We start from the raw sequence: 18,010 nt of genomic DNA, 5'->3' as shown, positions 1-18,010 counted from the left end.
GGGAAGATTCAACATTAGAAAATGGTGAGCCACACAATTATACCTGAAAATTTACTGGTTTTCCTTTGACCCCCTTGAACTATCACAGTTTGCCTTTTTCAGTGAGGCCAGCGAATCACAAAAAAGCTGTAAGACACACAAGCTGTTGGTTGAATCCAACAGGCCGAACCAAAAGAAATGGTTGTTATGTCACAATTAGAAATTGTAGGCCTTCCCTTCTATTGTTTTGAATGTTGTGTTCTACAATCAAAATGACAAAGGTCTACTTGGATGTTATGTAAAACAAGTAATGAATGCTTTTCGTATATGCAATAATGCAAATACTTTCATTCATTTAAAGATGGAATGTTCCATTCAACTCGGCTCCGCATTGTTGAATAGAACATTCCATCTTTCAATTCATGAGTTGTATACTACTTCTTAGTATTTTGGAAAACTTTTCAGTTTTTGTTTACTTATGATTTTGTTTTTTTTACTTTGATTTTTGCAGTACTTTGATAACATCTTCTAGTTTATAACTCCTGAATTCATGAGAAAGCTGGCAATGGATTGCCTCGTCATTGGAAGAGACTGAAAGAGAACAAGTGAGGGCGTGCGACTCCACTATAGAGATGGCTAACATAGCAATTTGAGGATGAGGCGGCCATGGACGCAAGTATACGCCGAATGGTGGTGGGAGAGACCAGGCATTGATGGCCAAAAGTAAACTTGAATCGATCTTCCAAAACAGTTCAATAGTAAGTTATTTAATGTTGGGTCAAAATTAGTTCATGTTGGTAATGTCTCTATAAAGGCACTGGGGTGGATTTCACAAAGAGTTAGGACTAGCCTTTTCTTGAATTAGGACGAGTTACTAGTCCTAACTTAGGACTAGATGTACGTTTTTGATATCTCTTAGGACTAGTCCTAAGTTAGGACTAGTCCTAACTCTTTGTGAAATTGACCCCTGGACACTGTAAGTAATTACTCAAAGTAATTATTAGCATAAAGCCTTACTTAGTTATGAGTATGGAGAGCTGTTTGATAGTACAAAGCATTGTGAGAAACAGCTCCTGCCGAAAGTAAGTAGTGTTTGAGAAAGATGTAATTTCTCACTGGAATATTTGAATTTGATTTTGAGGGCAAAATCAAGCATCTGAAAGCACACAAATTGTGCAACAAGGGTACTTTTTTCTTCCATTATTCTCTTGCAACTTTCAAACTTTCACAGGTTTGTTACTTTATGCACCAAGTGAGACGACTGGTCTTTGACATTTACCAATAGGGTCCAGTGCCTTTAGAGACATTACCATCATCAGTTTTCATCTGTCACTCAAATATTTGCTTCAACGTTTGCTAAATGCAATTCACAAATGCTTTTGAGCGAAGCAGCAAAATTAAAAATGACGATGCACACAAAAATACATGGACATTTTGTTTTTCCTTTTATACTCTTGAACTAACACCAATTTTGTCAAAGCAAATTTGGCACTTCTCAAAATGGCGGACCATTTAAGTTTACACAGTAAAAGGAACACCACATACTTTTGATGATAAACCACTGTAAATAAATATACACTACTTTTAAAGGCAATGGATATTATTGGTCAAAGACTAGTTTTCTCACTTGGTGTATCTCAACATATGCATAAAATAACAAACCTGCGACATATGCATATGGTGAGATACAACAACTGTGAATAACCAACAGTGTCCATGTCTTTAAAGAGACACATTGCATTTGGATCGAACACTTTTGGCCTTAAATCAAGCAGTTGTGCTTGTACATCATAACAAACGCTTTTGTTGCCCAAATTGGCAAATGTTGAATTACCTTACACTTAAAGACACTGGACACTATTGGTAATTGTCAATGATCAGTCTTCTCACTTGATGCATCTCAATTGGTCGTAGAAGTTGAGAGATAATTATGAAAGAAAAAACACCCTTGTGACACGAATTTGCTTTGAGTTGTTTGATTTTGAGATCTCAAATTCTATTTTTGAGGTCTCAAAATCAAACTTTTGAAAAACTAATCGAAAACTACGTCACTTCAGAGGGAACCGTTTCTCACAATGTTCTATACTATCAACCTCTCCCCATTACTCATTACCAAGTTAGGGTGTTATGCTATTAATTACTTTGAGTAATTACCAATAGTGTCCACTGCCTTTAAAGGGACATTGCTTTTGGATTGCACTTTTTGCTTTTGGAGTGGGTAATTTTGGCTTTACAATGTGCTCCCTATGAAATGAATATGGTTGGGAAGATTCAACATTAGAAAATGGTGAGCCATACAATTATACCTGAAAATTTACTGGTTTTCCTTTGACCCCCTTGAACTATCACAGTTTGCCTTTTTCAGTGAGGCCAGCGAATCACAAAAAAGCTGTAAGACACACAAGCTGTTGGTTGAATCCAACAGGCCGAACCAAAAGAAATGGTTGTTATGTCACAATTAGAAATTGTAGGCCTTCGCTTCATTTGTTTTGAATGTTGTGTTCTTCAATCAAAATGACAAAGGTCTACTTGGATGTTATGTAAAACAAGTAATGAATGCTTTTCGTACATGCAATAATGCAAATACTTTCATTCATTTAAAGATGGACTGTTCCATTCAACTCGGCTCCGCATCATTGAATAGAACATTCCATCTTTCAATTCATGAGTTGTATACTACTTCTTAGTATTTTGGAAAACTTTTCAGTTTTTGTTTTCTTATGATTTTGTTTTGTTTTTAACTTTGATTTTTGCAGTACTTTGATAACATCTTCTAGTTTATAACTCCTGAATTCATGAGAAAGCTGGCAATGGATTGCCTCCTCATTGGAAGAGACTGAAAGAGAACAAGTGAGGGTGTGCGACTCCACTATAGAGATGGCTAACATAGCAATTTGAGGATGAGGCGGCCATGGATGCAAGTATACGCCGAATGGTGGTGGGAGAGACCAGGCATTGATGGCCAAAAGTAAACTTGAATCGATCTTCCAACACAGTTCAATAGTAAGTTATTTAATGTTGGGTCAAAATTAGTTCATGTTGGTAATGTCTCTATAAAGGCACTGGACACTGTAAGTAATTACTCAAAGTAATTATTAGCATAAAGCCTTACTTAGTTATGAGTATGGAGAGCTGTTTGATAGTACAAAGCATTGTGAGAAACAGCTCCTGCTGAAAGAAAGTAGTGTTTGAGAAAGATGTAATTTCTCACTGGAATATTTTAATTTGATTTTGAGGGCTAAATCAAGCATCTGAAAGCACACATATTGTGCAACAAGGGCACTTTTTTCTTCCATTATTCTCTTGCAACTTTTACAACCAATTGAACTCAAACTTTCACAGGTTTGTTACTTTATGCACCAAGTGAGATGACTGGTCTTTGACATTTACCAATAGGATCCAGTGCCTTTAGAGACATTACCATCATCAGTTTTCATGTCACTCAAATATTTGCTTCAACGTTTGCCAAATGCAATTCACAAATGCTTTTGAGCGAAGCAGCAAAATTAAAAATGACGATGCACTCAAAAATACATGGACATTTTGTTTTTCCTTTTACACTCTTGAACTAACACCATGGCGGACCATTTAAGTTTACAGAGTAAAAGGAAGACCACATACTTTTGATGATAAACCACTGTAAATAAATATACACTACTTTTAAAGGCAATGGACATTATTGGTCAAAGACTAGTCTTCTCACTTGGTGTATTGGCAAATGTTGAATTACCTTACACTTAAAGACACTGGACACTATTGGTAATTGTCAATGACTAGTCTTCTCACTTGATGTATCTCAATTGGTTGTAGAAGTTGAGAGATAATTATGAAAGAAAAACCACCCTTGTGACACGAATTTGCTTTCAGTTGTTTGATTTCGAGACCTCAAATTCTATATTTGAGGTCTCAAAACCAAACTTGTGAAAAACTTCTCGCAAACTACGTCACTTCAGAGGGAACCGTTTCTCACAATGTTCTATACTATCAACCTCTCCCCATTACTCATTACCAAGTTAGGGTGTTATGCTATTAATTACTTTGAGTAATTACCAATAGTGTCCACTGCCTTTAAAAGGACATTGCTTTTGGATTGCGCTTTTTGCTTTTGGAGTGGGTAATTTGGGCTTTAGAATGTGCTCTCTATGGAATGAATGTGGTTGGGGTGATTCAACATTAGAAAATGGTGAGCCACACAATTATACCTGAAAATTTACTGGTTTTCCTTTGACCCCCTTGAACTATCACAGTTTGCCTTTTTGCTGAAGCAAATTGTTTTACTCCACAAAGAAAATGGCTGACCATTAATTTTAGTTCACAAACTACCAAGTTTGCGCTACACAGTTTTGCGGGAGCACCTCACAACCATTAAAACACTAATTGCATGTTTCCATCCAGATTCATGTTGTAACATGCTTTTATAGCCCAAGGGCCCAATCTAAAAGCAATATGTTTATTCTAGGCACTGGACACTCTTGGTAATTACTCAAAATAATTGTCAACATTAAGGTATCGAGCACTGTACAGCTGTTGACAGTATGAAACATCGTGAGAAATGGCTCTCTCTAAAGTAATGTAGTTTAAACAGTGAGAATGAAGTGATTCTCACTCAAATATTTGAATTGACGAATCAAGGCATCTGAAAGACTGGTCGTTGATAATTACCAAATGTGTCCCTTGCCTTTTAAGAACTTGTTAATGATGAAAATGTAATTGTTGTAATTGAAATTGTTGAATTTAAATACAAGTTTTAACGACACATTGTTGCATTTGTGCATGATTGCATTTGTGCAAAAATGCATACCTGTTTCGTTTATAACATTTTCAAATTACTCAACTGAATTTGAAGTTATTTTTGTATTCGAAGCAGTTATGATCTATCCAGCCTATAAAACAAACCTATTTAGCATAATAACACGTTCAGTAAGCAATTTATGACTTAAAGGTGCAAAATTAATCAATATAATGTTTCATTGCAATTGATCATTAGGAACTAAGCAAAAGGCCCATAGAATAAATCAATGACTTCCGGGTGTCTGAAAATTTTAAACTTAAAGAGAAGGATTTTTCAGCAGCTGAAGCAAGAGATCTGTGATTTATTTTGTATTCGACAAGACGGATAGTGTAGTTTGATGACCGCAAGTCGACTCTTCCTGTTGAATGTTGTTTCCCTTGAACCTGAGCATGGTCTAGTTTGATCTCATGACACAGTTGTATGCTCTCTTCCCTAAAACCAGAGATAGGCTAGTTTGATGATGTGCTTCTTGAAAACTGGAGGATTAAATGCACCATCTCTTTGAATGACATTGCAAGTGTACGGGCAATTTGCAATACAGTTCTCCCTCTAACGCTTGCCCAAAAGTGGCCATTTTCTTAGTGTCTCTTAAAAAAAGGTCAACAGTTTGATCCCAACACAGCACCCATCCCATGCCCTTAAATGTTTGTTCGTGGTTGGCAAAGTAGCAAGGCCAAAGTTTTCTGCCCTCACAGCATCAAGCCTGGGCCCAATTTCATAAAGCCCAATTTCATATTAGCATGAAATTTCTTCCTTGATAAAAACAGGATTACCAACCAAATTGCTACGAGATTTTCAGAAAGCAAACAACAGCTGAATACCAGTATCAAGCAATATGCAACAAATGGAAATTTGGTTGGTAATCCAGTTTTTATTAAGGAAGAAATTTTATGCTAAGCATATTTTAGTGCTTACAGGCTTTATGAAATTGGGCCCTGTGGTTCATACTTCCTGCGAATGCACAATAATGTTTAGGTAATAATGGGTACGCTCTGTTTTTTCCTATTGGGACACAAGAAAATTTGCTTAGCATAAAGCATCCTCAAGAGGTATGAACAGGACTGCATTTTTTAAGCTGGTGACTACAATTTCAGACAGCCTAAAGTGCATGCCCACATTTAAAACTTGACTCGGATTTCTTGCAGAGTTGTGAGTGTAATTTTGCTGGGGTAAGCTGTAGAGGACACACATTATTACTGATACTGTGTGACATTGTCTCTCACCTCAGCTGGGTCTTTCTCCTTAAAGATGGCTGCTGAGCCACCTTCATCCTCAGCCGGGTAGTCTGGGAACTTGCCCGTTGCATCTCTGAAAGAAAAACGATACAGAGAGAACTGAAATATCTAGCGTGATCTACGTCTGATGTGACATAGGGGATGATCTTCAAGTGCCGTGAGTGCTACACATGGTGTACATTATCACCCTCATGAAGATTCTGCCTTTGGATTGGTTTAGAGCGCATCAGATGATATGTCTTAGTTTTACTATTGACCCCACTGCCTTTAACTATCTCAGAGTTGACTGGTTTCCTTATAAACACTGGGACAAGCCTCCTTCTCTTTTGATGTGCCTAACTCGCAGGGCCTAAAGCTGTATTTTGAACCGGAGGGAATATAAACATGTGGTTAAAGTGAGAATTGGATTTGCTTGTTTCCCTAGAATGACATTGAAGTACCCATACCAAAGTACTTCATAAATGAACGAGCTAAGATCCTCCAGGAGCGTGAGAAGCTTCTTGGGCAGATCTTGGCTACGATGGGTCCTCCTGATGAGAAGACAGAAGAGGTTACCATGACAACTGATGAAGCAGCGAGACTCATCCAGGTAATCTTATCTTTCAAGTAGAGACTCTAGATTTTTACAAAAAAGTGTTTGCCAAATAATATTTATCCTGAAATTAGTCAATTTAACAATTACTTTGAAATGTTACCTCCTCACTTTATTCAATCTTATTTAAGAAATTATTATTATTTGTTTGCTTACAAAGCTCACACTGGGAGATATAAATAACAAGCCGGCAACAGCCAGTCTCTCTTATAAAAGCATTTGTCTAAGTCTGTGATTATAAATTGCTAAAATCAAATTTGTGATTCAGTAACATACACAGCAATTTTACTTTATTCAAGTCATTGTGAAATCAACAGTGACCTTAGCTAGTTTCAAACCTACAACCTTGTGATTGCAAGTCAAAGGCTAACCACTGGACCATTCTCCTGTGTCTAATTTTGTAATACTTAGTTTACGCTGTATATTTCTGGTAATGAAAAAACAAACAAACTCAAAGCCATAGCGTGGGCCTGAAGATACCTGTGGAGAGGGGGGATGAAGAAATGTAGGTTTTAGATTAGATGTGAGAAGAAACCCCCAAATCATAAAAGAGTATGCAATCAGAAAGGGATTAAATCCCCAATCCATTTATGGAAGGCTCTGGTCTGGGATTCAACCGCAGTCCACATAGATGGAAAACAGAAACCACTTAGCAAACATGAATGCTTGAAAAATACATTGAGTTCTGAAAAAAACTTTTCTCATAATATTTTCTTATATGACATTTTTTTACAGGTGCATGAGAGGGCACGGCAAGGTCGACTGAGGGCAAAGTTCATGCGTGAAATTCGTCTTCAGGAAGAGCGAGAAAGAATGGCCGCAAATCGCGGGGCACCAACTGTCGATGCTGATGTGGCAGCTGTTAGAATACAGAAGGTAGGGACCATCTTGGTGTTTGACTGATATCCTTCAGGAGTCGATGTCTTCAATTCAGACTCACAGCTCACAACAACAACTTTTAATTCTTTATGTCATGATAATTTGAACTGTGTGCAGGCAGGTACGCACCTGGGTGCACAATTTTGAAACAAAACTCAAGCTAAGATTTCATCCTTTTTTTCAAGTGACTTGATCAATCTTGAAAGTGACTTTTGTTAAACATATTTTCTGAATAGGTTTGGAAAGGCTGTGCCATAAGGAAGAGAGTGCGTCGTGAACGAGAGGAAGAATTGATGTTTATAGGAATGGTAAGTCTATTATGTTCAATCAATTGTTATTATCATTAATGGTTCATTTTATTTAATTTTATTTTATTTGAACAAAAAAACAACCAAAAGCTTGACACCATTAAAAGTTCCAAAGTCGAAGTAAAAAAAAAAAATTAACAATTAAATCAATACACACACACAAAAGCATTTTCAAAAGTCAAGGGATTACTCTTCCAATTCTGAGATTTATTTCTTTGTTTTGATCAGTACCATTAATTTGAATCTTTCTAAAATAATTGTTGTTGTTGTTGTCAAACTGATATAACCCCCCACCACCTCCAAGCAATCCGAAGTTGGCACCGACCGTCCTCGCAGACCGCACTGAGGGCAATCGTAGGGTGACACAGACCGAGCATGAGCGTGAATTCCAACAGGCATTGGTCACCATTAAAGACAAGCTTAGAGAAGTCGAGGGACCAGACATGAAGGAGAATATGCAAGACCAGATCCGTCAGTGGTTCTTGGAATGCAGGTAATAATGATAAACCTAATAGTGTACACTAAGTCTTGATGAATAGACCCCTTGGCAAATCGTCATCGTCATCACCATACATTTATTTCATTGCTATCCTTACATTTCACATTTCAATGCAAAGTTTGTCAATGCATTAGGTTCAAATTATAAGAAATACACAGTAATGGGAAATTAACATAAGACAAAATTGATGTCACACTCTCAAAAAGCGCCCCCTTTTAGACCAAAATGCGCCCTCAATGAGGCTAAACACTGACTCACTGAAGGCAAAAGAGGCAAATTATTGGACGATGGCTATTCTTTGCTATTTGACCACCAGACACGCCAGACATCAGCAACCATGTGGCCTTTTGTGTTATGTAAGAGGTCTTTTAGAGTCTTCAACCTTCATGTCCAAGGCTGAGTTCAGAAATCCAAGTCTACAGTGTCTGAGTCTTAAATGTGGGCAACAACTGATTCCCAAATCATGCAAGACTAGTAAACATAATATTGACTGCTTCAAATGCTAGGGTTGAAACGACGACTCCCGAGGTGATGATCCTTGGTGTGTTCGGTTTTCCAAAGGAGAAGCCTAGGGAAAATAGACCGGTCCGCGGATCATTGAGGGAGTCGAAGTTTCAACCATAGCACGAGTAAAAGCAGTCAATATTTGATTTAAACACCGCAAACATAGTTGTGCCTAGATGTCTAGATACCAAGTATCTAGACTTGGGTATAGACTGGGTATAGTACACTAGGTGCTATAAAATATTGGTCTCTACATGTAAATAGTACATTGATTGTTGTGTATTGACCCCTTGCACGCGTGTCACACGCGGCGACTGATGCCACGCTCACCATGTTGGTGGGCAGTTAGGTTTACGTGTATTAACGCCGCGTCGCCTAAAATGTGCAGTTCACTGTATAACGCACAGCACAGAGTTATATATAAAAACACACAGTGAAATTTCCCACCAGTATGGCGCATTCAAAATTGTTCTGCTGATGACGTCAGGTGTAATGGGTCAATAGTAAAACTAAGACATATCATCTGATGCGCTCTAAACCAATCCAAAGGCAGAATCTTCATGAGGGTGATAATGTACACCATGTGTAGCACTCACGGCACTTGAAGATCATCCCCTATGTCACATCAGACGTAGATCACGCTAGATATTTCAGTTCTCTCTGTATCGTTTTTCTTTCAGAGATGCAACGGGCAAGTTCCCAGACTACCCAGCTGAGGATGAAGGTGGCTCAGCAGCCATCTTTAAGGAGAAAGACCCAGCTGAGGTGAGAGACAATGTCACACAGTATCAGTAATAATGTGTGTCCTCTACAGCTTACCCCAGCAAAATTACACTCACAACTCTGCAAGAAATCCGAGTCAAGTTTTAAATGTGGGCATGTACTTTAGGCTGTCTGAAATTGTAGTCACCAGCTTAAAAAATGCAGTCCTGTTCATACCTCTTGAGGATGCTTTATGCTAAGCAAATTTTCTTGTGTCCCAATAGGAAAAAACAGAGCGTACCCATTATTACCTAAACATTATTGTGCATTCGCAGGAAGTATGAACCACAGGGCCCAATTTCATAAAGCCTGTAAGCACTAAAATATGCTTAGCATAAAATTTCTTCCTTAATAAAAACTGGATTACCAACCAAATTTCCATTTGTTGCATATTGCTTGATACTGGTATTCAGCTGTTGTTTGCTTTCTGAAAATCTCGTAGCAATTTGGTTGGTAATCCTGTTTTTATCAAGGAAGAAATTTCATGCTAATATGAAATTGGGCTTTATGAAATTGGGCCCAGGCTTGATGCTGTGAGGGCAGAAAACTTTGGCCTTGCTACTTTGCCAACCACGAACAAACATTTAAGGGCATGGGATGGGTGCTGTGTTGGGATCAAACTGTTGACCTTTTTTTAAGAGACACTAAGAAAATGGCCACTTTTGGGCAAGCGTTAGAGGGAGAACTGTATTGCAAATTGCCCGTACACTTGCAATGTCATTCAAAGAGATGGTGCATTTAATCCTCCAGTTTTCAAGAAGCACATCATCAAACTAGCCTATCTCTGGTTTTAGGGAAGAGAGCATACAACTGTGTCATGAGATCAAACTAGACCATGCTCAGGTTCAAGGGAAACAACATTCAACAGGAAGAGTCGACTTGCGGTCATCAAACTACACTATCCGTCTTGTCGAATACAAAATAAATCACAGATCTCTTGCTTCAGCTGCTGAAAAATCCTTCTCTTTTGCCGCTCCTAAACTTTGGAATAGTCTCCCCCTCTGCAAATTCACTTCATATTTTCAAGAAGCATCTGAAATCACACCTGTTCCCACAATGATTGTTTTGCTGTTTGCATTTTGTCTCATCGTTTATTTGTTTCTCTGTTTCATCACAAACCGCTGTGGGCTTGATGAAATGGCGGTAGTTAAAACATTTTGTATGTATGTAACTATTTCGTGGGACCAGTTAAAACCTCTCTGGCAAAGCAATTGTCTATCTTACAGCCCTTTTTGGCCCTATTCACAACCACAGCTTTTGCTTTGGATTCGGCTCAGGCTAGATTGGCTGTTGTGACAATTATGCGTGTTCGTACGCGCTCAGGGCCTCAGACGAGTTGATGGAGCCTGAAGTCGAATCCAAAGCCGAGGTCGAGGTTTCAAAAAGGGCTTATGTTCTAAGGAAACTTATTATAATGAATCAAAGTTTTTTTCCAATGATCAGACCTAATTCTCTTCATATCGATCATAAATTGTTGTCCTTTTTAGGTTGAGGCTGAATTGAGAGACAAAGAAGATGACAAAGGTAAAGGAAAGAAAGGAAAGAAAGATAAGAAAGACAAGAAAAAGGACAAGAAGAAAGACAAGAAAGGGAAGAAAGGAAAGAAGGGTAAAGGAGGAGATGATGAGGTAAGAGTTGACAAACAAAGAAAGAAAGATTATAGGGCTCCAATTTTACACTGGACCACAGTTGCAAATGTTTGCGCACATTTGCCAACAATTTCCAGTGGACTGAGTTGTACGCCGCCAGCGTTGGCAAATGTTGGAAACCTTACTCGAACATACTTTTTAAAATGGTGGACAAGCATAGGGTATTATTTTGATGTCAGAAACACAATTACAATGTATTTTCGATGGATGAAATAACGAAGTTAATTAGTTGATGTCATGATGTACAGACGAGGACTACATACAGCAAAAACAAAGTGTGCACATTGTGATACGTTTGCGCGAGTGGAACGCACCCCAGTTTGGTGCTGGGCCTGGCAACTTATGACTAGGCAAGTCCAACAGTCTCGTGTTTTTTCAATTGAATAGTAAAACCACTGTGTAATATTTTATACAAAAACAAGTGATGTTAAAATGTTGGTATTTGAGTCTGATTAAACACTTTTCATCACCAGGTATTGACCCAATTCACACTGGACGTCATCAGAATAATCTTGGATACGCCGTTTTGGTGGGCAATGTCACTGTGCGTTATTCAGTGAAGTGCACATTTTTAGGTGATGCGGCATTTACACGTAAACCTATTGTCCACCAAAACGGTGAGAGTGGCACAGTCGCCACATGTGACGTGCGTGCAAGGGGTCAATACAGTTCTGATGCATATTGGTATAGGGGTAAAAACCCAAACCACTTAGACCTTGTTATGATTATTTGCAGTTTTCTATTGAGTGAAACCTTTTTGTTTTCCATTCAGTATTTGTGACCAATGCTGTTTTATGTAATAATTCAAATTATTTGTGTGTTTTTTTTTCAGGAAGAAGAAGAGGGATTTAAGCTTCAACCATCTAACTTTCTTGGCACCGTCACGGATTCAACCAAGGATTACGACAGTGAGTTGACCTTGTGACTTTAGTTACCCTTCTCTTATTTAATTGAAAACTATCTGCAGTAAGTGCTGCCTGGAGACTGCCATGTAAACTGTATTATAGGTTGAAGATGACCGACAGCTAATAAAAAACTAGTTCTTAAAGAGCGCATTTCACAAAAAGGCTCAATGGGTTTTACATTAGCGCCCTGGGCCCAATTTCATAGAGCTGCTAAGCACAAAAATTTGCTTGATAAAAACAGGATTACCAACCAAATTTTCATTTGTTGCATATTGCTTGTTACTGGTATTCAGCTGTTGTTTGCTTAATATCCTGAAAATCACGTGGAAATTTGGTTGGTAATCCTGTTTTTTTCATGGAAGAAATGTCATGCTAACCAAATTTGTGTGCTTAGCAGCTCTGTGAAATTGGGCCCTGGGGCCAATTTCATAGAGCTGCTTAAGCAAAAAATTTGCTTAAGCATGAAAATAGCTCGCTTATTTTACACATGTTACTGGCCAAAATTTTATGCCATATACATTGCTTATGACTAGTATTTAGCTGTTGTTTACTTAGCATAACAATTGAGTGGAGTCTTGGCCGGTAATCTGATTTTATTAAGCAATGAATTCTTTGCTTAAGCTACTCTATGAAATTGGGCCCTGGTCATTGGGCCAATAACATTCCTTTAATCTTTCTCAGCTCCCTGGGGAGTAAACAGCCCAGAGCTGCCACATAGTCTAGTGGCTTTCAATATCAACCTCTACCCTCGCATGTACCCATTTATACCCCTGGGTGAAGAGAAGCAATTTAAGTAAAACATCTTACTCATGGACAAAAGTGCCATGCCAGGGATTCAAACCCACACCCCGATGACTTAACCACCAGAACTTGAATTCGATGCTCTTACAACCACTCCGCAATGACACCTCTAAATATCTCCATTTGTTTTTTCTCACGATATTTTTAGCTGTTTGGAAGGAGCGTAATGAGGAGCATAACTTCAGTCAGAAGCACGACTCAGAGTTAATCAAAGAAGAGAAGAGAGTGGAGGTAGAGGTAGAGATAAGGACTCAAGTGGATGAGCTGATGAGACAGGAACTCAAGAATCTTAAACTGGTACGTTTTCGTCTTCCTTGTATCTTGATAAATTGGCCTATAAATCAGCAATATGTTTAGCAACAACCAATATATGACCCTTTAACATCGTTAGTTAAAGTTAAAGGCACTGGGGTGGATTTCACAAAGGTAGTCCTAACTTAGGACTAGTCCTAGGCAATGCTAAGAGGTAGGACTGGTCCTACTTAGCATTGCCTAGGACTAGTCCTAAGTTAGGACTACCTTTGTGAAATCCACCCCTGGACACTATTGGTATACTCAAAATAATTGTTAGCATAAAAACTTACTTGGTGAGAAGGGTCACGCCATATAATTGTTTGATAGTGTTTTAAAATGTGGATTTTCGGGTCATGAATTTTACAAACGAACGGTTTGTTTCCCCCCCCCCAAAAAAAAATTAAAATAAAATAGCTTAGCAATGCATACAGTGCATACCTGCCAAAGGCTCAAATGTAATTGGAATTATCCAGATTTTCTAATAATAATAATATATCGAAGTCTTATTAGAGCGCATGTATCTACCAAACAATGTACTCATGGCGCTGAGTATATACAAACTTCAGAAAGATAGGTTATTGTAGATCACAGGCCGCAAAAAATCATAACATTCCTATTTCTGAGAAGATGAATATTTGGACACCTATGTATGTATTTCCTGAAAACTAAAGGAATTAAATAATTCCTAAATAAACATCTCTTCTATGACACTACAGGCCGTTGACAGGGACAAGGGTAAAGGCAAGAAGGGGAAAAAGGGCAAGAAAAGCGGCAAGAAGAGCGGAAAGAAAAAGAAGAAGAAGAAGAGTGGGAAAAAGAGCGGGAAGAAGGGAAAGAAAGGCAAGAAAGAGAAGGATCTCACTCCGGACAGGTGAGTTATAATCTAAACTTTAAGATCAGTTTCGGAAATGATGATTTCGTCATCAAGATGAATTTTGCCAGAAGCAGGCATGTCACTGATGATGAAGCATTCATACCCAGAGAATGCTGAAAGTGAAATTGACTGCACTCTAAGGATACTTATGTGATTATCATAATTGGCAAAATTATATTGTGATATTGTTGAATGGCAAAATAGCGACACATGCATTGGGCATTTCTCTGTTAATAAATAGTAATAATAATAATTATACTTGGTTCTTATATTGCGCTTTGTCACACCCCTAAGGGGCGTATCAAAGCACACAGTATTGGTCGATCTAAATGAATAAAATTTGTGCCAAAATTGGTCCATACATGCATACCAGGTGATATCATTTTGCCAGACACCCATATAAAGAGCTGCTGCATATTCTCGGTTCTACTTCTATTGATTGGACTGAACTGCATTTGTGATGTATAGTTTTTTGGAAAATAAATTAACTGCAAGCAGTAAAAGCAGTAGTCCCAGCCGATTTTCTATACCTTCCGCCCAGGTAGTAGTTAAAAGCAGAACAGTTCTTTTCAGAAATAAGAAATCTCTTGAACAAGTAGTAGAATATAGTAGAATATAGAAAGACAGTTTTCTAAAGAACAAACTCTACCTGGCAAGTAGATACACACATGGTGTTACCACAAACCAAATATATATTGATACCTCACCATGCAATGCCTCAAATCATATAAAAGAATTGTAGGTTCACACATTGTAATTTACAATTTTCTTTTTTTTAGGACAATGGAATCTCTATATGAGGAGCTGGTTCATGAAGGAATCATTGTACGTACTCCAAAGTTTGGAATGAAGGATTACCTGGGTGAATTCAGCTACCTGGGTACAACGCTACGACAGAACAACATCGAGCCGATGCCCTCATTGTCAGATGTCAGACATCTTGTCACGCTTTATGGAATCCTACCATTAGGTAAGGAACATGGACTAATTTTATAGCTCTGCTTAAGGCCAAGTCACACAGGCCCCGATAATGAGAACGAAATTGATAACAATAAAAATGCACGCCCTCGATTGGTTGAAATGCTCAATGCAGAATACGACCAATTGGGGGCGTGCTTTATCGTTATCGTTTTTTGTTCTCGTTATTCGGGGCTTGTATGACTTGGCCTTTACTGCCGATTTCTGCGCTTCTGCTGACCGTTCCCTGCTTATTGTGCAAGCTTCAAATTACCGCGCTAGCTGTGTAAGCAAAGAATGCCTCTAGTAACATGGAGTACGCACGTGCACAAGCAAAATATTCCCCGCTGACCCGTGAAATATCACTTATAATTTGATACACGATGACATCACACTTTCATATACCTTTCTGTATCAGGGTTGGTGCTCATACAGTTTGAAGTTCATGAATTTTTCTGTTTGAAAATGAAAGCTCTGTAGAATTATTGCCCAGAAAAACCCCCAAACTTCAACACTAAACATAAAGAAAATGAAGACAAAAAATGTGATTGGGTCATACCCAGTTCCATTACTCAAAATAAAACACAAAATTAAATAATTTGTTTCCACAGGTTCCCAAGCTGTCCACGAGAAAGCACCCCTGATCAAGTCAATGCTTCTAGCAGGTCCCCGTGGCACCGGTAAACGCAGCTTGATCAATGCCATCTGCACCGAGACGGGAGCCAACTTGTTTGACCTGACGGCAGCAAACATTGCAGGGAAGTACCCAGGGAAGAGCGGCCTACAGATGTTGATGCACATGGTGATGAAGGTTGGGAGGAACTTACAACCATCGGTGGTATTCATTGGAGATGCAGAGAGGACATGGCTGAAGAAGGTTCCGAAGACAGATAAGGTATGCAGAGAAGCTTTTTCTTATCCCAATTCTCCTGAAGACGAGCAGAGTATACCACTGCGGCTCTTTTCAGATTCAACACTCCCTCAAAAGAGAAACTGTACATGGTTGTACTCGTAAGTTTACTATTAAGTACTTCTTATCCAAATTGTTGATGAAATAAACATGACAGTCGTGTGCTGCCTTTCTTGGTGTAGGCTGTTGAATAATAGGATATTTGGGTGTTCCGGCCATAGCCTCTACCAAAGCCTTTATTTATACAGAGCATATATATTCATAAGGGAGCCAGACTTTTTTTTATCCCAGCGAGCCCCTCTCACCCATAACCCCTGTTTTGCTAATTCAATAAGGCATAGGGTTGGTTCCCTCTACATGCATGTTTAACCGTGGTTACCCGCAAAAGAGGCATACAATCTTATAGCAACATGGCCCTCTCACCTTTGTTTAGGTCGACCTTTTAAAATATGATTAATTTTAAACAAAACTGTGTGCTTAAGTTTCATACACTTGAAGCGCCATACCAATGCTTTTAAGTTTGAAGCAAGCGTGCATGCAAACCAGTCCCTATCAGGAGCCAATCAGCATTGTTCTCCAGAACATCCCTACCAGGGGCTAGTTCATACTTCATTATGTGTATGCGATGCACAGGGCTGTTTTCGCAGCAAATGTTTTGTGTGAGTTGAGCACAAGTCAACTGATACGAATTATTTGATGCAAATTTGTGACATCAAAAATCGTATCGCATTCGCATTCACAGGAAGTATGAACCAGGCTTGAGGCAGGCAGAGATCTTATGTTGATTTTAAAGAAAGAAGCTCAATTTTTCTGGACCTATTCTATTTCTCCGATCTTAATTTTTTTGTCAGACTGATCCTAAGAGACTCAAGAAGGAGATCCCCAAGATGTTGAAGCTGATGAAACCAGAAGATTGTGTGTTGTTTGTGGGGACGTCCAGGTCGCCCTACGAGTGTGAGATGAAGGGACTGACCGGTGCCTTCCAGAAAGTCATCCTCATCCCGAGACCAGACTATGCGTCAAGATATTGTGAGTATAGCTACAGTTCAGAAAGCTTTGAGTCTGGAACTAGACTTCAGTTTAGCGAAACAACATGCATCAGCTTTACTCTTATATGCTCAAGTTGACAGTGAAAGTTAGTTTTTGAAAATATCATTGATAATGAGGGAAAAGGACTGACCTACGTTCATACGGTACAGGTTTTGATAGGCTTTCATAACCACTAAGTCACTAATGTCCACATAGGTGACTTACGACCTTGGTTGGGCGAGAAGTTCAGTGTGATGTTTGCAGTATCCTCAAACGTGACTCTACTTAACATCATGCCAGCAAGTCTTGACCGATCGCCGCATTGCTCAGCTCAACAAGAGGGCGCTGACAGCAGCTGAGTTTATCCCTCCACTGGCTCGGATTGATCCAATTTATAAAGAAGAGGAAGAGGCCTTCAAGGTAAATCAGCTATTTTACTAAATTCATGTAATGACATTGTTGTGCTACAATGGAAGAAGTTTGTGGGTGCAAGAGGGCAGCAAACTTACCGGGTAAATCCATTGGTCCAAAGATGTGCACATGCTCAGGGCTACATGAACAATGGATTTTACCCGATATTGCGCTAGGTGAGAACCTAGCGTTGACCGTTTTTCATTCTGTGTACAGAGGAAGAGTCCTAGATAGGGCTAACACATGTCCACCAACTAGACAAACACCCAAGCAAAATGACATTTGGTACCGTCCACTACCCTCTGGAATGGATCACTTGGACAGGTTGCGTTCTCTCAACCAATCGCAAGATTGTTCCTTGTGACCCCATACAGTATTTGTGTAATTGCTACTCCTACACATTTATTTTGCAATGAAAGTACAGACTCTCAAAATTTATTCAAAGGAAAGTACAACTGATGCATATGCCTTTTAAATCTAACCGAGATTGTAATGATCAAAAACTGCATGAGAATTTCTACTAAAACTGTAGTAGAAATGCAAAAGCTCAAATATTATTGATAGTCATTGAATATCAAATTCACTCTGGTTTGATTTCTTATAAACTTAATACTTGGTTATAATCATAGA

At 38.7% G+C, this 18,010-nt stretch overlaps 1 protein-coding gene and 1 long non-coding RNA gene across 2 annotated transcripts in view; both read left to right on the top strand.

Moving 5' to 3' along the window:
- Nucleotides 1–18,010, top strand: part of LOC139944579 (uncharacterized) — a 91,755-nt gene that overhangs the window by 48,931 nt on the left and 24,814 nt on the right. The gene's annotated exons all lie outside the window — the stretch shown is intronic.
- On the top strand, nucleotides 601–17,343 carry LOC139944578 (dynein regulatory complex protein 11-like). The gene is made up of 15 exons (XM_071941628.1): nucleotides 601–737; nucleotides 2,736–2,982; nucleotides 6,431–6,595; nucleotides 7,334–7,474; nucleotides 7,714–7,785; nucleotides 8,070–8,278; nucleotides 9,469–9,553; nucleotides 11,038–11,178; nucleotides 12,032–12,107; nucleotides 13,054–13,202; nucleotides 13,916–14,070; nucleotides 14,853–15,043; nucleotides 15,642–15,925; nucleotides 16,792–16,969; nucleotides 17,186–17,343. Exons 2-15 carry the CDS (start codon nucleotides 2,938–2,940, stop codon nucleotides 17,326–17,328), a joined length of 2,034 nt encoding a protein of 677 aa, XP_071797729.1. The 5' UTR covers nucleotides 601–737; nucleotides 2,736–2,937; the 3' UTR covers nucleotides 17,329–17,343.

The sequence above is a fragment of the Asterias amurensis genome, chromosome 11 (genome assembly GCF_032118995.1).
Source record: "Asterias amurensis chromosome 11, ASM3211899v1".
NCBI classification, from domain to species: domain Eukaryota; kingdom Metazoa; phylum Echinodermata; class Asteroidea; order Forcipulatida; family Asteriidae; genus Asterias; species Asterias amurensis.
Note: the sequence above shows the minus strand (reverse complement) of the source record. Positions and strands in the feature narration are given on the sequence as shown.